This window comes from Chroicocephalus ridibundus, chromosome 2 (assembly GCF_963924245.1).
Source record: "Chroicocephalus ridibundus chromosome 2, bChrRid1.1, whole genome shotgun sequence".
Taxonomy (NCBI): domain Eukaryota; kingdom Metazoa; phylum Chordata; class Aves; order Charadriiformes; family Laridae; genus Chroicocephalus; species Chroicocephalus ridibundus.
In genome coordinates, this window is record NC_086285.1 from 53618602 (window position 1) to 53642414 (window position 23813).

General features: G+C 43.1%; 1 protein-coding gene across 1 annotated transcript in view; it reads right to left on the reverse strand.

The window, feature by feature from the left end:
- Window positions 1-23813, reverse strand: part of NPSR1 (neuropeptide S receptor 1) — a 78222-nt gene that overhangs the window by 33885 nt on the left and 20524 nt on the right. The window contains exon 3 of the mRNA XM_063323936.1: window positions 18159-18291. Coding sequence (XP_063180006.1) covers window positions 18159-18291 — 133 coding nt within the window. The remainder of the gene's footprint in view (window positions 1-18158; window positions 18292-23813) is intronic.

The following is a 23813-nucleotide window of genomic DNA, read 5'->3' on the forward strand; positions in this document are numbered from 1 at the left end:
ATGGCAGGCAGGTGGCTGCCTATATTCTTCCTGGATACAAAAGGATCCTTTTCAGAGCATGCTGAAGCATTTCCTTGGTACCAGTGAGTGTCCTCCTCCCAAACCGTGGGAGCCTTGGGAGATGCCGCGTCCTGCGAAGGTGCTCTGGCTCACCTTCTAACCTGAGTTTGTCCCCAAAACTGGGGCTCTGGGAGAGCTGTGAAGGCCACAGAGGGTAAGAGGGCTTTCTGTGCCCGTGTGCTCTGAGCGCTCCACTTGGTAAAATAATAATGGGGCTATTTTAAAGACATCCTTGATGTTCACTGGGGAAGTGGCATATTGCTTTGGTTTCTGGATGTATTAAACAGATGTCTTCCCCTGTCCTGAGGTCATCCCCTGCTCAGCAATCTCTGTGAATGTAATGTTCAGACATGTGAGTTTATTCCTTTACCTAAAGGACTGGGAGTTCATCTGAGGATGGGCTTTCTCTCAAAACCAGACCCTGTGCAGGTGGTCTGCAGCTTTCCCCAGGTAGAGGAGAGCCACGATACTCGCTGCCGCTTTAGCAGCTCAGTGAGTATTGCCAAACCTCATAGTTTACTGGGGACTCTTCCCATGATGGCAGCTGCCCTGGCTGCAGTGTCGTTTTACCCTCAGTGTAGATTTTGTTAGCTGTAAAGTTTGCTGCAGTTCTCTCAATCTTTCGTCTATCTTGCCAATTTCTGCTGTAAACTAAGCATTAACTTTATACTGCCTACAGGGTTCAGGTTTTGTAGCCTGAGAAATCTTGCTGTAAATCGCAGTTATAAAGGTTGCAGAATATGTTGGAATACCTAAGACCTTCACGCAGGCAGCAGAGACCAATCTAGCCAGTAACAAATTGTCAACATATTATTTATTTTTACAGCTGACCTCAAGATCTGTACCCAAAATAACAATTTCTCTATTGGCATATGATTTCCCTCAAAAGGGAAATTATTTTTCCCTCTTGGTGTATTAGTGAAATATACTTTCCCTTTCGTAATGAGTAAACTGTGCTGCCGCCTTTTCCTCCTCTCCACTGCTTCCTTCCCCATCCTCCACTGCCAGCTCGAAATGTTGATGTTTCATAATTTGACAGCCTCGGTCTAGATAGGAGAGTGAGTGTTCCTCCCAGAAAGAGCACTTAAAAGTTATTTTCAACGGTGCAGTTTATGTTTTCACCGTACCCAGAAGAAGGTAGTAGGCAGTGAGCCGAAGTCAGAATTTAAGCACACTGGCTGCTCTGTGCTACATGCTTTTGAAGACGGTATGCACTTATAGTAAGCTAGCTTCAGGGTGCAATACATGGTTTTAATGTCATCGCTGACACAAAATCCATACTTGAAGTAGCATACACTCATACTCCCCGCCAGACACAGTGCAAAATACTTTCATGCTGATTTCCATCATCCACCCATTTGCTCCAAGGCCTCAGCAGATGGCCAACAACCTCCGTCCCACCCACTCTACAATGAGGTCAATGTCATCCGAGATGCAGCATGCTCACGCAAGTCAAAACCTCCGTTTGAACAAGTTTTTTCTGTGGAAGAGACAAAAAGTGCTTTTGGTAAACACCTGAAGCGTGCAAAAGGTGCCATATTTTGAACAAAACCTGTTAGTTTACCTGCTGCATGGGAAGTAAACTGGGCACTCGGCAAGTACTTGATGAAAACCTTGTTTGTGGTGATGGGGCTGCTATTCCAGTTAACTTGCCAAGCCACAAGTGCTAGCTGACCCATGCAGGGAGACTAAGAGATAATCTTCACTTATAGCCAGGTTGCAAAGGTACAGGACTCGCTACTGATTTCTTTGTTTAAGAAGCTTCAGTGCATGAGACAGCTAAGATTTTGCAGCACAACATTATGAGAGAAACCAGGTCAATGTGCAACTGATGTGGTTGAAACTTAATATTAAATCAGACACCTTTGCAAAGCAAAGGTTTCACGTGGGTGGGGTATTTTTCGCTGTGTTGTCTTTTGTGCATTAAAATTTCATGACTGTTTCTGACTTAGAGCAATGAGATTTGCCACTAATAACTCTTTGATGCAAAGAAATTTAGTTGCTGTTTCATAGGGAATTTGGGTATCACAGAGCTGTAAAAACTTATCAGAGAAGATCATCAGAGATTGGAAATGTATATATCGGACAAGTGAATCAGAATCAGTGCTGTAGCACAGTCTTCATGGGTCCCATGCAGCCAGTACCGTGAGGCTTACTCCAAATGGACCGTGCCATCTAACAAAGCCAGTATTTAAAATGTGTTGGGCTTGCTATGCCTTCATGTGCTTCTCTCAGGGAAATCCAGGAACCCAAATTTAAATTGATTCTGTAAATGAAAGGTGGAAGAGGTGACATGGTATCCTCCTTTTAGAGAGATGAACAAAACACTGAATGACCCTGACTTTGCCAGGGTTATGTACGAAGCTGGCCTCAGAAGTGGTGATGCTGGATTTCATGCTAGGGCTGACAGGAAAAGCAACTTTTGCTCTCCAGCCCTTTTAGCAGGGATCTGCTACTGACTTCCATGAGCAAAGGTCCATGGCCCTGCAGTTCCTGAGTAAAAGACTTTAATTTAGAGAGAACGTTCTCTTGATTTTTAAATATTTTTTGTATTTCATTAAAATAAAGAAGACTGAGCAGAAATGACATTTCTTGTATTTCAGTTGGCTTATCAGATATCACTGGAGAGACAATTTCCTAAGCAGCAGTAGGGAATTACCATATTTAATATACCTTAAATTGTTTTTCTGTACTTAGTCATAATATAACCATAACTCCAGCAATCCCATAACACGCTAGAAAACCAGTGTTTATACAATCCCTATCTCTGTAGCATGGGAAAGCCATTTTTCTAAGAAGGCTCTCCATCCCTGCCACACGTGGCATCAGTTCCTGGTTTTCTCCCTGCCAATGTGAGTTGGAAAGTGAAAATGGATAGAAATCAGTTCTTCCATTCAAGACTAGAAAATATCCCTCCATAGAACAACACCATCTTAAAATGTAGAGGTGTGCTACTTATCTCCACAGTTAAGGTTGTACTGAAAACACAGCAGATAAAAAGCTGTCCTAGCTCATCCAGTGGCTCGGATCTGATTTTGCTGTCACTTCTTCAGTTCATATGTGGCTTCGTAAAAATATTTATACACACACATAAAATACCGATTTAGAATCATAGAATGGTTAGAGTTGACAGGAACCTTAAAGATCATCTAGTTCCAACCCCCCTGCCATGGGCAGGGACACCTCCCACTAGCCCAGGCTGCTCAAAGCCCCATCCAGCCTGGCCCCGAACACTTCCAGGGATGGGGCATCCACAGCTTCTCTGGGCAACCTGTTCCAGTGTCTCACCACACTCAGAGTAGAGAATTTCTTCTAATATCTAATCCAAATCTACCCTCTTTCACTTTAAAACCATTACCCCTCGTCCTGTCACTATGTTGCCTGATAAAGAGTCCCTCTCCACCTTTTCTGTAAGCCCCTTTAAGTACTGAAAGGGCGCTAGAATGTCTCACCGAAGGCTTCTCTTCTCCAGGCTGAAAATATATTAAAACAATTATTTTTTTTAGGAAATAGTTAAATTCCTCCTCTTTTTGTCATGTTTCTTCAGGTTCCTACAGCTTCAAAACAAACTGTTTCCTTGTGCTGAAAACCCACTGTTCCCCACTTCTAGTCTTCAGCCTTCTGGCATGTTTGGGTAATATTTTCTCTGTCATTCTCTTTTGCTAGTTTACAATGAAAGTACAAACATCTTGCAAGAAAAATTGCTTTTATCAGTGCATTATCAGTAACCTCTCAGCCTAAGAAATCGGCGTGATCAACCAACCACTTCTGCTTTTCAGTGTTCTTATCCCTGTTCCTTAAGAAGTAACAAAAAGTCTGACTTGGAAGTTAAATGTTTGGGGGTTTGTCCAGGTGTAATTTCCATCCTGTTTTGATTATACTTGTTCTTGTTCTTGTCAAGCAAGTCTTCACCCTTTTCTCTGTCTTGTTACTGCCTGCCTAACTTAATAGGAGTGGAGAAATATATAACTTACCTCCAAGTTTCTTTTGGATTTCAAAGTTTGGGCTATGGAGTTTATCCACCTCGGTTTAACACTGACAAAGCTCTTTTTTTCTTTTTTTTTTCTTTTCTGGTGTGTCTGTGTATATTAACAGAATGAGCTGCTTAAATGCATCCATATCCACTTTGCATCCTTCCGTAATTTCAGCTTGTTCTTTCTGCTAACACAACGGGGCATGGCAGTTGTCTGCACTGCAAAGGTTCTTCTTTAAGGTTAATCACGCGCCTGTAGTGATACTGCGCAAGTTTGGAATAACATTTGTCATTTAAGCTATATTTTTTTTCCAGACCCCACTGGAATAAACTGTCTTTTGGGCAGAGTCTAGAAAAGTCTGGGCAAATTCAGGATGGCTGTTTAGAAACAGAGGTGAGCACAAAAGAAATAATCATGCGTTTTTCCATCAGGTAACATGTTGATATGCCTTGCTGCTCTTAAAAAATATATAAATAAAAAAGTACTGAGAAATACCTTCTTTGTAAAACTGTATTTGCAGGTGGTTTTTGAGTCAGAGCCTTCTGAGGTCTGATTGAAACTTTGGAAGATTAGGTTTTTAGTTATCAAAGATGAATAGTAATCCAGACATAATTGGTGACGTATGAGTACTGGAGGGGTTTATACAGTCAACTTTAGAGATCTAAATTAGGAATTTAATCCTTCTGCACAAGTCAGTGAAACTTAAAGGCAGCTCAGAGTGTTTTCCTCTATCAGCTATAAATGGAGCACAGGGAGAGTGGCTTCGTAGCTTACATACCTAAGTGAGGTGCCTAAAATAGATGGCATGAATAATCCCTAAAATGAATACCAGTGTCCAAGAATGCAGTCGTGAAATTTAATCCAATTATCTCTATGACAGTTATGCCCCATTCTGCTTCCCAGGACTGATGTCGAGCAGTTATGCTTTCTTTAGACCTACTTCTGTACTCATGGCAAGAAGCTAACAGAGCATTTTCCCTCCACCCTCCCCGCTGACAATGATGCTGTACAAAGCAAAAGGTTCAATGCTCCGAATAACAGTAACTTCCTCAGGTGAAGAAGGTCACGGATTAAAATCCCTTTGCCTCAAAGACCTGCAAACGCAGGTTGTCACCAATGTACTCAACCGCCTAGCTACAAGAGAAAGCAGGTGTCTGAAGAAATTTGCCTAATTCACATTTTATTAGGCTAACTAGAAAAGTTCCTGAGATTAGAATTTTGTTGCTCTTTTTGCCCTTTCTTTCAAATACTGCAGGGTCACTTTGGTATACGTGCCCAGACTACATTGCATTTTTGCCTTGCAGCCCTCAAAAGTGCTGTAGTTGGCCAAGCAAACCTTTATAATGTCCACACAGCCCTACTGGTATCAGCAGAGCTGTGATGGAGCAGTAATTTAGCTGCACAGTGCGGGTCTTGGCACAGGGTTAGAGAAATTGTATTGAAGGTGAAAGATGGGGAAAAAAAGCTACCAGCAAAAACTGTCTGAAAGGAAAGGCTTTCATTTTAGTCACACGGATGTCTAGTCAGGGAAAGCATTTGTATGCAAAGATCTGAAATAATGACAGCTCTTTTTAAAATAATAGAAATGGTAAATGTGGATCTCCTATGTAGAAATCTGTAGGTGGGGAAGTGGAATTAAGTTTAGGCTGCGTGTGTCTGTTGAAATGAGAAGACGGTGCCTTTGTATAAAGACAGGGCACCGAAGGTCCATTCGTCATTTTTTAATCCTTTCAGAAATTACTTACTACCCAGGAAAAGCAAACAGAGCAACTGAATTCCATCTTAGTTCAAAAATGTATGATCTGGGGTGAATTTTGGAAGATAGGATTGGCACAAGATGTTCCACTAATATAATGATTTCCATTGTGGGAGTGACCAGGGGCCCAGGCTTTAGGGATGGCATTTGAAGCCACTCGTGGGTGACTTAGGAACAGAAGTCTGGTACCTACTTGTGATTTTAAATATGCATGTGCACTACAAAGGAATAATCATTGTGTATTGCATTGCATATGTATAGGTGTGCTGCAGCTGGTTTTCCTCTGCTTTAGAAGCAGGGGGATTTGTGGTCTAAAGCCTATTAAGTCCCTAAAGGTTATAAAAGGAAAGACTCCAATTCTTTCTACAGGAATCCAGACCACTACTGAAAATATGTTACGGCTCCACAAAATAAAAGTTAAAAAAGATTTCTCTGGCTTGAGAGTGTTAGAGTGACTGAGATACAGATGAAATGAGGGCATTTCATCTTTGTTGCTGAATTTTCAGGGTCCCAGGTGGTCCTGTGCAGAGTGAAAACAACCCACACCACCATATCCTAGACTGAAATTGTTACTGGAGCTATTGGCAAGCTGGGAGACTGTGTCTGCTGTATCGCAGTTGCAGAGGGGATACAGTTTATATCACTAGGCACTTCGAAAATCCCACTCTGAAGGTCCTGTGGATGATGAATACGCAAACCGTCCCCTTCCGGCACAATTTAGTACAGTATTTAGATGCTGTACATTGAGTAAATAGGAAAGAAGAGGGGTTTTTCTGCGTGTTCCCCTTGCCCGCGGGGACCTCAAGCAAGCTATGCTGCAGAGTGTTTTGTGCTACCTGTGAGGGATCTGAAGACCACTGCTCAGAGGCAGCAGGCTGAAATACGCTGGTTTAAGGATGTCTGCCTAGTGGGTTGGGATTGCATTAATTACAAACCATGAATCATGGACATCTTGTTCCTGCATTTGTAAGATTAAAGCAGGCTATATAAATAACAGTCATTACAGGGTTTTTAAGTGGATGACCATTCTTGCTTCCAGTAGCAAATTTGGAGAGCTCATTATCTTTATATTTCCACTAATGGGAGGGCCATTGCATTCTACTGTTACAGATACAGCACTTCATCTTTTTTTGCTTTTGTGCCAGTGCTACTGTTTCTGACTGCAGTGAGCTACAGCGGATAGAGTCACAGCAAAGACGAATATTGTGTACAGCCCTGGACTTTCCAGTGACCCCTTAAGAAGGTGTCTAAAAATACGTGAGCATTAGGCAAAATATAGAGTACACAACTTTGGGTCCAGACTGGTTAAAAACACTTGGAATTCAGTTTGGAATTGGAAACTAAAGCAGGAGAAGTAGCTGTCAGTAAACCTACAGCTCATTTCTGCGCCCTTGGAGTGTCCCGCCTCTACAAGAGCTCCCTGGTGGGGCACTAACCAGCCTGCTTTTTGGGGTACCATATTCTAGACTAGAACTCTCTGGCTAGTGCATTGAGATCAGCTCCATCACCGTTTCTTTGTCTTTCCTAGCATTCTTCCTTGACTCCAGTTCTCTTGCCTGCGTGCACAGAAGGCAAAGGCAATACAGCTGCCACATAATTACTGCCAGTCCTCCAGGGCCACCATCAGAGCCCCAGTCTTGTGGCAGCATAACTTTACCTTTTTAAGGAGAATTCATTTTGCACCAAAAGCAGTTTCTTTCACATTAAACCTCACAAGTCGTGTAATTAGACTGGATGTTTGTTGTGAGTCCCAGTTTCACTGTTCTTCCTATGGTACCAGTCTGGAATTGCCCTATTGAGGGCAATAGCCATAGGGGGGTCCATTCTGAGGGGAACTGAGAGTCCCACATGCAGGCCGGACCCTTCCCAAAGGGAGGTCTGTTGCCTGCCTGGGGCCCGTGTTAAGGATATAGCCAGGAAGCTTCCTGGCCTGATATGACCCTCAGATTATTACCCTCTTTTGGTCTTACAGGCAGACAGTGAGGAGCTGGAGAGTAGAAGTCTGAGGGCAATGAAGAAAGATTTAAGGGCCTTGGGATGGCTTGTCAAGGGTTTGGGAGCACAAATTGTATTCTCCTCTGCCCTTCCAGCTTTGGGGACTGACAAATGGGTAAACAAGAAAATCGGACGGATCAACACCTGGCTCCAAAACTGGTGCCATGAGCAGGGCTTTGGGTTCAGTGATCATAGTTTGATCTACAGGGCCTGCTCACTAAGAATGGTAAAACCCTAACCCAAAAGGGGAAAAGGGTATTAGGCCAAGAGTTAGCAAGGCTCACGGACAGGGCTTTAAACAAGTATTGAAGGGGCAAGGGGATAAAACCAGACCCACTAGTAATGAGCCTAGGGATAAAGGGCCAAGGATGGGGGTGAAATCGGTAGCCCAGCTCAAGTGCATCTACACGAACGCACGTAGCATGGGCAACAAACGGGATGAGCTGGATGCCATTGTGCAGCAGGACAGCTATGATGTAGTTGCCATCACAGAAATGTGGTGGGATGACTGTCACGACTGGAATGCTGCAATGAATGGCTATAAGCTCTTCAGAAAGGATAGGCAAGGAAGGAGAGGCGGGGGTGTGGTTCTGTACATTTGGGAGCGTTTTGATTGTATAGAGCTAGATTCCAGTGATGATAAAGTCAAGTGTTTATGGGTAAGGTTGAAGGGGAAGGCAAATAAGGGAGATGTTGTGCTGGGAGTATGCTACAGACCACCTGGCCAGGATGAGGAGACAGATGAAGTATTCTATAAGCGGCTGGCTGAAGTCTCGCAATCGCCAGCCCTTGTTCTGTTTGGGGACTTCAACCTGCCGGGTATCTGCTGGAAATATAACACAGCAGAGAGCAGGCAGGCTAGGAGGTTCCTCGAGTGCATGGAAGATAACTTCCTGACACAACTGGTAGGTGAGCCTACCAGGGGAGGTGCCTTGCTAGACCTACTGCTCACAAACAGAGAAGGACTAGTGGGAGATGTGGTGGTCGGAGGTCGTCTTGGGTTTAGTGATCATGAAATGGTCAAGTTTTCAATTTGTAGAGATGTGAGGAGGGGGGTTAGCAAAACCTCCACCTTGGACTTCCGGAGGGCGGACTTTGACTTGTTCAGGACACTGGTTGAGAGAGTCCCTTGGGAGACAGTCCTGAAGGGCAAAGGGGTCCAGGAAGGCTGGACGCTCTTCAAGAAGGAAATCTTAAAGGCCCAGGAGCAGGCTGTCCCCAAGTGTCGCAACTCTAAAAGGCGGGGAAAAAGGCCAGTCTGGATGAATAAGGAACTTTGCATGGGACTTAGGAAGAAAAGCAGGGTTTACCACCTTTGGAAGAAGGGACAGGCAACTCAGGAGGAGTACAGAGATCTCGTTAGGTTATATAGAGAGAAAATTAGGAAGGCAAAAGCCCAGCTGGAGCTCAACTTGGCCACTAACATTAAGGACAACAAAAAAAGCTTTTATAAATACCTCAACAAAAAGAAAGCCAGGGAGAATCTCCATCCCCTACTGGATGCTGGGGGGAAAGTTGCAACCAATGACGAGGAGAAGCCTGAGATACTTAATGCCTTCTTTGCCTCCGTCTTCGATAGTCAGACCAGCTATTCCCAGGGTGCTCAGCCTCCTGAGCTGGAAGATAAGGATGGAGAGCAGAGCAACCCACCCATAATCCAGGAGGAAGTAGTCAATGATCTGCTTCTGCACCTAGATGTACATAAGTCTATGGGGCCGGATGGGACTCACCCAAGAGTACTCAGGGAGCTGGCGGGAGAGCTCACCAAGCCTCTCTCCATCATTTATCAACAATCCTGGTCAACAGGGCAGGTGCCAGATGACTGGCAAATGTGATGCCCATCTACAAGAAGGGTCGTAAGGAGGATCCGGGGAACTACAGGCCTGTCAGCCTGACCTCAGTACCAGGAAAGATCATGGAGAGGATCATCTTGAGTGAGCTCTCACGGCAACTACAGGGCAGCCAAGGGATCAGGGCCAGCCAGCATGGGTTTAGGAAGGGGAGGTCGTGCTTAACCAACCTGATCTCTTTCTATGACCATGTGAGGTGCCTTCTGGATGTGGGGAAGGCTGTGGAAGCCGTCTGTCTGGACTTTGGTAAGGCCTTTGACACCGTCCCCCACAGCATTCTCCTGGAGAACCTGGCGAATCATGGCATAGACAAGTGTACTCTTCGCTGGGTTAAAAACTGGCTGGATGGCCGTGCCCAGAGAGTTGTGATTAATGGGGTGGCTGACTGGTGGCCAGTCACCAGTGGTGTCCCTCAGGGCTCAGTTTTGGGGCCAGTTTTGTTTAATATCTTTATCGATGATCTGGATGAGGGGATTGAGTGCACCCTCGGTAAGTTTGCAGATGACACCAAACTAGGTGAGAGCGTCAACCTGCTTGAGGGTAGGAAGGCTCTACAGAGGGACCTGGACGGGCTGGATCTATGGGCCAAGGCCAGCTGTATGAGGTTTAATAAGGCCAAGTGCCGGGTCCTGCATTTCGGTCACAACAACCCCAAGCAACGCTATAGGCTTGGGGAAGAGTGGCTGGAAAGCTGCCCGGCAGAGAAGGATCTGGGGGTGCTGGTGGACGGCCAGTTTAACATGAGCCAGCAGTGTGCCCAGGTGGCCAAGAAGGCCAATAGCATTCTGGCTTGTATCAGGAATAGCGTGGCCAGCAGGAGCAGGGAAGTGATCGTGGCTCTCTACTCGGCACTGGTGAGGCCTCACCTCGAGTACTGTGTTCAGTTCTGGGCCCCTCTGTACAAGAGGGACATTGAAGTGCTGGAGCGTGTCCAGAGGAGAGCTACCAAGCTGGTGAGGGGTCTGGAGACCAGGTCATATGAGGAGAGGCTGAGGGAGCTGGGCATGTTTAGCTTGAAGAAGAGGAGGCTGAGGGGAGACCTCATTGCCCTCTACAACTACCTGAAAGGAGGTTGTAGAGAGGTGGGTGTTGGCCTCTTCTCCCAAGTAAATAATGACAGGGCCAGAGGAAATGGTCTGAAGTTGCGTCAGGGGAGGTTTAGATTAGATATTAGGAAGAATTACTTTACTGAAAGAGTGGTCAGGCACTGGAACAGCCTGCCCAGGGAGGTGGTTGGGTCACCATCCTTAGAGGTGTTTAAGAAACGTCTAGATGTGGCACTTCAGGGCATGCTCTAGTGGCAGAGATTGTAGGTTGTTTGGTTGGACTCGATGATCTTAAGGGTCCTTTCCAACCATGAAGATTCTGTGATTCTGGGGATTGGAGTATTTTCAGGATGCCAAGTTCTCTATGTCAGACCTCTAGCTTCATGATTTCACCTCTAAAATATGAAATCTACTTCATTTTCCATGTTCGTTTTCCTTTGGCTGTATGACAGACACTGTGAAATAGAGGTCCTGGTACCCCAGAAGAGACTATGTCTCCTCATTTGCATAAAGCTTCTTTCTGTCACTCAGTTTTGATGCTAACGCTCACTCTTGGTTTCCTTGCCTAACTTCGGAGGATATTCCACTTTTTAGCCCATCTACTTCAGGCTTGGTTTCGGAGAAAATGCATTTTAAGTGGGATGCATGTATTGGATATTTTCTATTTTCCTCAGGAAAGATTGAGTCTTGGGTTGACTAACCATATATGCAGATAAGAATGATTATATATAGACATACAGAAACATTCCTGGCTGTTCACATAAGAAATCTAAGAGTATAGTAAAACATGATTCATACTATCAAACTGGAATTGTATAGCGTCAGTGTCCAAATTACTTACTAGGATCTAGGGCTCTGTGACTCATCTTCAAATCTGAGTTGAAGTTCAAAGGAGAATTTGATCTTCTGTTGTGTGGTATTAAATTGCCAGAAATGGCAATGGATGTCAAATCTGGTTTGCCACGTGCTGCCACAGGATATTGCAGGCAGTGACCACATTTATCTTATCCTGCATTACGCCTCGGTTTTGGGGGGGTACACTAATACAAACCTAACTTAAAAGTAAGTCCCATGTTGTTTTCCAGTTACTGAACTAGTCTTCTTGGCAGAATCAGGATGGAAAATGATTGCTGCTTCTCCAGGCAACTAATGCGGCCACGCAATGAATTTTCTTATTCACTCTGAGTCCAGAGAACTAGACATAGTTTCATGGGATGCACTGAATAAGTAATGTTAATATTGCTGTGTTTACTCCAGCGACCATTTTTGCTCTTGGTAAATTGATTCTTATTTATTCTGTGAATGCAAAATGAACAGTCATACTAAATGCTATAGTTTCTTTCCCTAGCCTGCAGAGGAAAGGTGGATATAATCTATTTCTTCCCCTGTTTTCCAAGCCGTGTGTACACTCAGGTGATTTGCGGAGTTGTTGGACTTCCAGCGAGGTGCTTGGGAATCAGACTGCTTCCAAAATTGGGGAATTTAGCTGCAATCAGGTACTCCAGTAAATTTCAGCGTCTGTGCCTGAGGGAATACCAACAAATGCCACACTCCCTTCCCAATTTTGACATATCCTTTCCCGTAGTGATGGGAACATGTAGTGTAGAAAACAGATGATCCATTAGCAGAGACTGTTTCCTTACCATACATTAACTACAGTTTCAAGAGCTTTTAGGACAAGAAATGCAGATATCATTCTTTCAATTTTATCAATGAATTGTGCAGTACTATTGTAACTTCTTCCATGTCTTTTTTTCTGCAGGTAGGATGTTGAACCATTTCCTTCACACAAAAGAAAACCAAAAAAAGCAAGCGCCTCTGCCCCTTTCCTCAGCCTTCATTTTTTCCCCCACAAATTAGCAGAAAATAGAGGTGTGGAAAGAGGAAAAAGATACAGATTTCTGGGAACTGTTGAAATAAACTCTGTTTCAGTTCAGCAGTCTTCATTAGGTTTCTGCGTCTTGAGTAGGCAATCATGTAAATCAGATGGCAAGTTCCAGCCAAGACCCAGCTGGCAAGGTGTAAGTTTTCCAGTATAACTGGGAACTCTATGGACTCTTTGGCTGCCAACAGTCCACCTCCATTAAGGTGACTTGCTGAGTTAGCTGCTAATTGGCTCTATGCAATTAACTTCCAATGCTCATAATCACTGTGATGTCTAAGGTACTTGTAAAACTGATGAATTCGTATGTATGATTTCTCTGAAGTGAGGAAATATTACAAGTACCATTTTCCAGACGAAAAGCTGGAACAGAGACAATTATCTGTTAATATTGTTCTACGTGTTAATTTTAGTAATGGTGTTATTATATTAGGCTTTTGTACAGATCAGGGGGTAACAAGTCATCTTCATTCCTTCAAGTCACAGAGACAAGGAAGAAAAATAATGAAGGACATGCACAATCCACTAAAGCAGCCAGTGCCATGGTGATTTTGGTGTAGGCAGAAAAAGAAAAAGGAGAAAGGCAGGACAACCTCTAATGTGTTTGTTCATGTTTAGCCATTGTAGTAGTGGAGTCAGATGCACGTGTTTAGTGCATCTAAGTAGCAGATTCATTGGCAGACTCTGCCTTCGGTCATCTTAACTAAAGCCATCTCAGAAGTCGGTGGCGGAGCCTAATTGGTTTTAGCCCCACAGTCATACTCTCTCTGGACAGAAGCAGCACAGAAAAGAAACACTCCTTGCTTTAGCAGGGTTCCAGTCCACCTAGCCGCTCACACAACCCTCTCCTAGCAAGTTTTCAGTGCATTGGCATTTTACTGAACACGAAATAAAAGGAGCACAGTTGCTTAAGGACCAAGCCTCCCTGTGATCCAGCTTTCTGGCAGCAACTGAAGAAGGTGGCAACAATATGAAGAGACACTTTTAAAAATACCTCTTTGTCTTTTTAATGTCATTCTCAAATCATCCCTTAGGATTCGGTATTTATATCACAATATAGACTGTAGCTAAGTACTTCTACTGGTCGTCTTTTGGGTTTTTTTGTTTATATGTAAGCTACCATAGAATTTAGCTGACATTCTTTTATTTTCTCTCTTTATTACAGTCACAGCAATACCTAAGCGAGCATGTATTTCCAACCAAGTCCGTCAGCCTAAGGCTTAAAATTGGGCATGCAGTAAAGTGCTTACTTGTAATTCTACCCCGTAATAATGAAAAAAATCTAATACTGTTCTTAAGGTTCTGGTTTCTGCTAAATGTTGGAATAGAAAGAGAAACTCACAGAGCTAATGGTCATGACATTTCCAGCTCAAATTTTTCAGATGTTAATTTTGGAGGAAAAAACCCTCCATAAATTATGCACCCATTAAAAGGAACTTAAATATGTTCCTCTGTCACTAGTAATTGAAATTAGATGAAGAAAAGTGAGAAGTAAAATACTTTTTAGCAGATATTTTTAATGTATTCCTTGATTGGTTTTAGAATTGGTCAAATAATAATGGTTTTTATTGAACCAACTGTTCAATAAAATTACATTCCTTGTCTAAGGCTACTCAAATAATCATGTTTTATATATGCTAATGTCTGCTGCTTTTACTTTTTGAGATGAAGAGGCCTTCATTTGGTAGAGCTGGGTAAAGTGATCTAAATGGATATAAATGTGTGGACAAACCATCTTTTCTGAAAACAACCGTATTTCACTTGAAAATTTCCAGCCTAATACGGTGCCTGTGAACTTGCCTGTCTGTCAGACCCCACTCTTTGTTCTTGAACCACTCGGTGAATTCAGTCAGAGGCTAAGGTCTTAAAGACACTGAGACTCTGCAAGTTATATGAAATGGAATCATGGCATCAGGCAGGGGGAGATGCGAGAGCTTTCCTGCCAGGAGAGGTAGCTATGCCATGAGCATAACTTGTGCTAAACCCAGAAGAAATCTATGTGGGAAAAAGTGTTTAGAAGTACCCTCCTCACAGGGTAATCTTCAGAGCTTACACTTTCTGAGATACTAAATTGCCTTGGAGACAGAAATCTGTAGGAAACTTCGCTTTAGTTTCAATCTTCACAGACGAGCTTGTTTCTAAGAAAAATATTTCTACCAAAAAAAAAAGGAATATGCCCAAAAGCAAACTGAACAAAAGGCAAACATGGTAATGCTCCTGTTTGTTAAATTAGCTGATGCTGAGTGATTAGGACTATTGTTCAACTCAGCTGTTAACTCTTAGCTGATTTCCTAGTGCTTAATTCCCAGATAATTTCAAAGAGATTTATGCATGAACTGAGAGTTAAACATAGACTTAAATGTGGTGCTGACACAGGCATTGTATAGGCATATATTTAATATGAAATATTCTGAATCCAGGCTTCAGCAACATCTTCAAGCACATCGAACTTGAAGGGATTACTCACTTTCCTACAGATCCCTGCAGCCTCAAGCACCACGTTGAATTACGGCATAGTAAGGGAGCAGTACTAGTCTTATCTCCGAATTTGCCGAGTGGGTTGAACCACTGAATGCTGGCGGTGTTGAAAGAAGCTTCAATCAGTTAGTTACTTCTCTTCTGCATCTGGCTTGGCAATGAGTCAAGGAGAACAACAGTGCTCATTTCCTATTCATGTATTATGCACAATTTGCTTTGAATACCTTGTTTATTCTAACACGAAGGCTATATTTTCATTTCATTTTGGTACTACATTAGTGGGAAGATGTGCAAATTGAGGACACTACTCAATTATTGAGCCACAGATCAATAGACAAAAAATTTTTAAATGGCTTTGAAATGCCTGCATTGATAAAGCTATATCCATTATTCTTCTCTCTGCTACTGGGGTAGAAATAATAAATATTTTAAGAATCCCAAAATAGATGGAAGTAGTAATATTGACTAAGCAGAAACTGTTTGCCAGGAGATTAGGCTTTAGTTGGTAGGATTTAAATATGCCTGGCATGTCAAAGCAATGTGACAAGCCAGTGTTTCCATAATGTGCTGCTTCTATCTCATAACTTGTTGTGAAAGAATGATGACTGTTGCCAGCTTGCTTTGTTCTTATTAATATTTTTGAAGATAAGAATGTGAAATGGCTCCATTTCAGGAATTAAGTCATTTCTTTGTGCCAAAATACTGACAGGAACTCTTGATGCGGGAAGATAAATTAGAGTTCTGACTTCTGCATTACAAAAAAGAAGTCAACACTACTTGAAAGGAGCTTTGCTGTTCAAGCTGGTGTTACTGCTTTTAATATTGCAGATGTGAGTTTTCTATGGGAATTTTTGCAATATGAAACGGGACAGGCTGTTGAACTTAGACACTTTGAAGCTCTAATTTTAAAATTCAGGGATAATTTTAGGGAAGGGAGGTCAGAAGAATCAGCAAGTGGAACATTTGGACCTCAGTTGATATTTTAATGCCAGCTGTACAGCACTATTTGCAGCCCACGTCTAATGGGATATTTGCTTTGTTGTATTTGCCACTGATAATTCCAGCTCCCTCAAAACTCACTTGCAATGCCTTTCCTTCCCTTTATGTAGATGATATTTGAACCCCTAGTGAATAGCTCTCTATCCACCTCCTTTCTAATCCAAAAAGTCAGCCTTTCCTATGGGTCCAGAACTGCAAAATTCCCACAAAAATTCCCAGGCCCTTACCCAGCCCAGCAACAGCAGTAGCCTCCTCCTAGTACACCTCACGTGGACCAGCATTCTCCTGGGTTATCCTGGTCCAGACATTTCTGTCTGTTTCTTGCTTTATTCCTGTGACCTGGGCACCTGTGTCCTTATGCTGGTTCCTTCTCTGTTGCAGTAAGTACATTTGTTTTCTTACTAGGACAAGCCCTTTTGCTATTTAGTTGACCTCTTCCCATTAGAACGCATCTTCTATTACCATGCTGGTGTATGTATTACCTGTGCCTTTGCTCTGGCAGCAAGCCCAGCCCTTGTGCCCTCTGTGCCAAATGGACACATAGGGTCATTTTCCACCCTCCTCTCTTCCAAAGCCCTTCTCATGACGGTTGTCCCAGTACTCTGCTCATTGATGACGGTAGGTAGAAAATGGACAGTGTCCATCTGGGGCTTCAGTTGCTCTTGTGCTCTTTGCCCATACTACTGCTTGGTTGCCTATCTTTTAAAATCTTCTGTATATTCATCTGGGATTGGGAGTTCTTTGAGCAGAGACTGGCTATTTTGGAACTTCCGTGGACACTGTAATGCTTGATCTGTGACTGATGCTTCCAAACTGTGCTGTGAGGCTGTAGCAACACGCCTTACCTGATGGAAAATACCGCTGGTACACGGAGGAAGTGACATGAAAGTCATGACCAAGATAAGAAGAGAAACCGTTTATTACAGATGACTTGCAGGCGAAAAGGAAAACCAGCACTCAGCACTTCAGAAGAGGAGTCACTGCAACTCTTCACCTCCTCACCTTGCAATAATTCTTACATCACCTGTAGTTAATTAGAGGCCAGTCCCGTTGCATCACTTTACACACCTTGGTCTAACTGTTTCAACTGAGAACAGCTCTTCAAATGTGAGAAGCTCCTGGGCAGACATGGTTGAGACCATGAGCAGGAGTTCATTTACTTGCAAAGAATGCATGTTGAAAATTGGGAAGCGTAGTCCTTTGCTTTTCCAGTTTAAACAGAGTTACAACAGATATCAAAGGGGATGAGGTACTGCTGGGAAATCACATATTAAATAGGTCTTTAGTGGAAAAGTGCTGTAATTCCTACCATATTTTACCAAAAAAAAGCAACAGAAAGCATATAAACATATCCTATATAGGCAAACAATACAACACAGCTGTCTTGTAAGCAGGGATTAGTAGCAGGATACTGTTATAGAAACAGCACATATTTTCCCTTGGGAAACTTAAAACCCCAGAAATTTCATCCATTCAGGGCCACAGAGAAACAATGTGCTGCTTATGCTCCTCTTTCTTTTCCTAGTTGCTGACATTGACATTTTACAAACCAGGTTTCTGTACATTTTTCCTTTTGTTTAAAAACTATAAAGTTCCTGGTTCGGCATCCTTTTTCCTATTCAAAAAAATTAGCTAAATGCATTCCTCTCCACATTTACATTTTTATATTTCTTTTACTTGGTTAAACCAGACAACATGAAGTTATTCTCACTCTTCCATGCAAAAGTGCAATTGATGGAGCAATACTGTTATGAAGTACTATAGAAAGGGGTTTAGCCGAAAAACGCAAGAGATTCATCTTAAACTATTTAGTTTAAACAGTTCCATGACAACAGCTGGGGACACAACTTCTGAGAAATGTGGGTGCAAGTTCAGACTGGAAGATAAGATTCAGTGAAATCAATGAGTTGCAGCTGCTGCATCCGACACAGACACTACTACATCTAGCAACATTTTTTTAGATTCGAGCCCTAAGATAAACCATACATCTGTCTTATGTCAAGCTGCAGCTGGACATTAGGTGGCAAGTGGATTCTTCACCACTCAACTAGCATTTTCTTATTTGTCATTTTGTGATTCCTGTGCAGCTCAGATGCCCTTTCCCCTCCCGTACGCTACCTGTGATTGCCAACTGCGTAACAAAGAAGGTCATTCGAGATTTCCTCTTCCTCCTCCAGGTAGAGAAGAGCACGATGGCATTTCCAACAATTGTGACAATAAAAAGAATCCAAAGAGTCACAAGCTGCTCTGTCTGCATTGGAGAGAAGGGAAAAAAGCACATCGGTAGGTGGGTGGGTAGTGACTTGGGTTAAACCAGTCAGTTATCCTCGGACAAATGAGATGAGAATGGAAAAAAGGAATGAAATGCGAGTTTTGCCAATCGATTTCTAATTATGTAGTCTAAAAGATATTCTTGTTCTTTCAGAAAATACTTAACATGCATCGCTGCTGGTGATGTTCATTCCAGTTTGATTTGCAGTGGCTGTATATCGCTTCTATCCTCACAAAACCACTAGCAGTGTCTGTGTTTGGCACTTAACACTGAAATGAGAGGCAGCCCTCAGTTTTCTCGTGTTGCTCCAGCAAGCTGTGAAATAACCAGCTGCCTCACTTTGCAAGGAATATTGATAGATGGGCTCCTTTGGAGAAACGGGGGAAATAAATACTTCTCTCCTTCCCAGCTCCAGTCAGCCTGGGTCATCCACAAGCCCTGTGAAATTCAGACATCCGCTCCATGATCTAGATGTGCACCAAGATTGAAAAGAAAGCATGACCCACTGTAAGGAAAAGGAAAATTGTGTAGCGAGCGATACGCGATGACAAAACGTCCCCTAGTGGTAGTGTGTACCAAGAAAAGAAAGTGAGAAAAAACATTATTCGCTCTCTCAAAGCATCAGGATCGTCTGGCTGCAAGAACAAGGGTGTATGTATCCATGTTTGTTTGTTTTGTGAGTGCCTGCCCAATCTTGTCCCTCCTTTCAACCTACCAAAACCCATTTGGTCCTCTCTAGATGCAGGACGGTTATTTTTCAGTGACCGCTCTGTAGATTTCCCCTCGCCACGCGTGAGTGTGAAGTTTATGTTTTCTCCATAGCAGCCAGCCAGCTCTGATGCCTGAGAAGCACCGAGTCTGGTGATCATGGGGGCAGATGGAGAAAATATTCTGCATTTCTGCAAAATTCTCACTTATAAAAAACCTGTCCTGTGTAAAGCTGCATGTAGTGGCATGAGGGAAGATGGTTCTGCTGCTGTTCTGCAAAGACAAGTAGAAGAGAGGGGAATTTTCACAGTAACAGTAAGGTTTGAAAGGTGTAGAGTAGGGACCCTCAGGAGAAAAGAATTCCTAATGTATCCAGCAACAATAATATATGCATTAATATTAGAGTCAAAGAGAGAAAAAACCCACATGTATGGCTCTGCAGAACTTGTAGTTATAAAGGTAAATCCAATTTCCATTCAGGCTCACAGAGCCTGCTGCTCCTGAGCAGACCCCTGCCTTTGGTGTTTCAGGAGGAGACACTCCGTATGAATGAAATACAGAAGAGCCTTCAACCCCCTGCTTTGCCTTCTTGTGGCTTTCCAGTGCTTCGGATGCAGTGGTTGCCTGGATTCACTTGCTAGCAACTGGGATGAGTTTTGGGTTATGACGACACAGTCATTTGGGATCTTCCTGTTCCTGACACCAAACACTTAATGTGGGAGCTAGTGGAAAATGGAGGAGACAGATAAGGGCTGCAGTTGAAGAGGGATCCCAGCTGCTGGCCCTACAGAAGTGGCGCCCAAGACACTGTCCTGAGCAGGTGGGGGGAAGGAGGCTGTTGGGGAGACCCATGTTTGCATGACTGGGCTGATGATGGAGCAGAAGGAGGGGAGACCACTCATATAAAAGCATTTGGCAGCCACTAACCCATGACTTTGCCAGAACCCATGACTTGCACATGACTGTGCAGAAACCAAGGCTCCTGCTGCCTGCAGAGAGAAAACAGCTCGGCTGTAAGCACGGGGAGGGAAGGTGAAACGGCAGGAAAGGAGCAGGGGCGAGGAACTTCTTGCTCTGCCATGAGCTTTAGTGTCTCCTCAGCTCTTAGCTCCCTCCCAGCCAGCAGCCATGGTTCCTCCTCTACTGGGGAGCCACTTGTGGGAACCAGCCTCTCCTTTGCTCCAGGTAGGGAGCCACGCTACCCTGTGGGTTACATGGGCATGCAGGAAAGGCAAGACCTGGTGTATGAGCAATCTGAGGCTGCACTCTGTGCCTGAACCCACAGATTAGCTTAAGCGTACAATGAAGGCTCTGTTTAGGTGGTTTCCCTTTTCCCAGCGTGATAACTTTTCCCAGCGTAATCTACCATTTGGGTCATCTCACCTAGCTTTAAAGTTCTAAAGGGAGACAACTGCTCTAAATTGGCATAGTGTAGTCTAGATAATAGCAGTATCTCGGAGATGAGTCACCATTCATCTCACCTATCTTGGGATGGCCTGTCTCCACTGATTATAGAGTGACCTAGATGAGAGACCTTGTGTGGGCTGGATGCTTAGCTTTTAGACAAAAAAAAACCTCCACCTTTTTTGTGCGTCTGCAAATCTCTTGAATTTCTTGGAATTTTCCCTTCAAAATGTGTGGCAGAGACATGGTGGGACTGTTTTTACGGGGATGCTTTGCTTTGTACAGGAATTGGAAGGAATTGTAGTTTTGGAAGGCAATTGAAATAAAAAAAAAGCAAGATTTCACATCATGTTTGTCCTTGAAATCAGTGGGTTTCCCTCAGGGTTTGGTTTGTCTTTTCTGTTTTAGAAAAGATCTTTCACTCATGAAGAAAACTGAGGGACAAGACTTGTTCCCATATTCTCTAGTATAAAATCAGGCGAGCATTTTCTTGAAAGAAATTCTGTATTCCTATATTATACTCTTATGGGTACAAACAGACTAAGGATCTGACACTCAAATCTTCTTCCATTTCCTGCAGAAGAAATACCTATGGAGCAACAGAGACTGTGTTAGAGGGGTGTTTCTCGACCACAGGAGCACAGCACATATGGTCAGTTTAAATCCCCTCCTGCCAAGTTAAAAAGCACCGCTTAACAGTTTAACAATTTCAGGCTAAGGCTCTACTGAAACGTACGATTAAACCAGACTACAAAGATAACCTAAAAGGTGCAAAAGCTGAATACAGGAGAGGTAAGTTTGAAAAGACATAGACAAAGGAATAAAGCCAAAGTTTCTATTAATCTATTTGTGGTAGCTGCCATCCAGAGAGAAGAGAAACAGATCTCATTCTTGGGGATTAAGGAGCTATAACAATAGGCAACTTAAATCACTGCAGCCTCTCTCAGTTTGTGTTAGCTTGCAGAATGGAAACTTCTGTGGTTATTAATGGGATGCCCACCATGATACAGGCCTTCATGGAGGCTAGGATTAGAATTCAAAATGATCTTGATGAATTGGAAACATGGACTGGAAAAAAAAGCAAGATGCTGTTCAACAAAGGAGAAGCGTGGGACGGTACAGTGCAATGGGTGTAATGACACCGGCTTGGGCGAGCCTTCAAAACATCTCCCCTGCATGCAGCAGGTAAAGTGCCCCACAAGTGGAGCATCATGTAATAATGCCACCCTGCCAAGAGAGCGACAATCACCGTCATGGGATCGACACTAGTCTTGCGTGCCTCTGCTTTAATTCTTCCACTTTACCCAGACGCTGTACCGTGCCCATTCCTGGGCACCAGGCTTCCAGAGAGACACCGAGCAATGAATTGACAGCAGGCGAGAGGGTATAGCCAGGAGAAAAAAACCCGAATGAATTAAGTTGCTTAATCTAGCAAAAAAGCAGACTGCAGGGAAATATGAACAGAGCCTTGAAGACACAAAAAGACTGATGTAAAAAAGGAAGGGAATAATGTCTTCTTAGATCTACTGCAGATTGTCCAAAATCAGTGAATTAAAACTACAGCACAGAATTCAGACTGACCTTATTAAAAAATTGACTTAAAAAATACAATATATATAGATTGATTGAGTCAGTGAAAACTCTATCTATGAAGGTCTTAAAAATAGCTATTAGATTAGAATGATAGCTGATTGATCCCTGAATTTCAATCTAGCTGCATTTTTCTATAATTCTGGTTTATTGGTCACCTTAAGGTTGCTTAGACATAGAGAATTTTCATTTCATGTCTTGTTTATTCATCAAGCAGAAATCCTCTTTTTGCAATAACCTTCAGCGAGGTGATTTACAAAAACATTGTTTAATAACATGTTGCACAGACATCAGCAGCGTTCAGGATGAAAAGATAGATAATAGCATCTGCCAAACCCCTGTGTAGAAGCTTTTTTTTGGCGAGGGCTGCTTCTGAAATGGACATCGCTAACTGTAGCACATGAGAATGCAATGAGAGAGACTAGTTACATACACCAGCTCTTTTAGATTAGAAAACATAAAGATGCTGCTGACTTAATTGAGGTCACGGAGTAAATCAAAGTCAAGAGGACTTCCTTGGCTTGACTACAACCATTGCATGCACTGCTATTCCACAAGACTGCTATGTTTGGAGCATGGAAGTGCTTGACGTTTGGAGCATGGAAGTGCTTGACATCTGGAGCACATATTCATGTTTGGCTAATTTGTTTGGCTTTAAGATTAAAACCAGCTTTAGTCAATGAAACAAGTCGCTTCATGGGTGAAATGTAAGCCAGAAAACCTGTCTGAAGATTGTGTGCATTTTCCTTTGGTTGTAGAAGAGGCTTGTTATTTTATCTCTCTGACAAAAATTTCTGAATTCATAGGTTGCAATAGCATGAGGTTATTCTGCTTTATATTTGAGACAAAGATCATCCCTGTGAGCAGCTTTAATCGAGACCATAGTTAAATCCTCTCAGAGCCACTGGGAGACATTTTGATGCCACAATGCCATCCCTCCTTCCAGTTCTCCCTGGCCAACTTCCTTGCTCACTCATTTCTCCTTCCAGTTCTCCCCGGCCAACTTCCTTGCTCACTCATTTCTCAGGATTTATATCCCCTCTGTTGGGGGACACCAGCTGTGGGTGTGGAATGTGGATATATCTAATAGCCCATCCCAATGGAGATGCTGTTGCTCGTGTCTTGAGGTGCAGAAGCCTTTGCCTGATATCACAGCAGTTGCCTAAGAGGAGGGGTTCAACTATCAATGGACAAAGCACGTTTGTACTTGAACAGGAACACAACGTGAAACAGCTTTGTTCTAGCTGTTGAGGCCGGTTGGGATACAGCCTGGAAAAAATGGGTTGCCAGGAAGAAATGAGCTAATAAACAGAAAAAGAGAGGGAGAGGTACTCCCTTCTTAACGTGACCGGCTGGCCTCCTAGTGTAAGGCGAGGAGGTCTGTAGTGAATTCATGTCCTCACTGACCTGGTGCCTTCCTGCTCCATGTCCTTGGTCACCTGGGTGAAGAAGAGGCTCTGATCTCTCATATCACAGGTCAGTAGTGGCTTAAGCCTCTGAATGGCTGCTTCTTGCTTGTTGATTAAATTCTGGGAATACGCAAATTATCTGACTGCTTACCTTTGGTATATTTTAAAAATTATGTTCCTAGTGTGACTGATTGCAGCAATTGAGATTGTAAGAAAGAGGTAATCATGGAGCAAGCTAAACGATTTTCTGAGGATGTTCTTCTCAACACATACGAAGAACACATAAATCTTCTTGCTAAATTGGGGAACTGTCATGCTCATGGTCAGGTTCGCCACTAGTAGTGGTGAACTTTCTTAAAGGAGGAAAAAAAGAGAAAAATATTTTCTCAC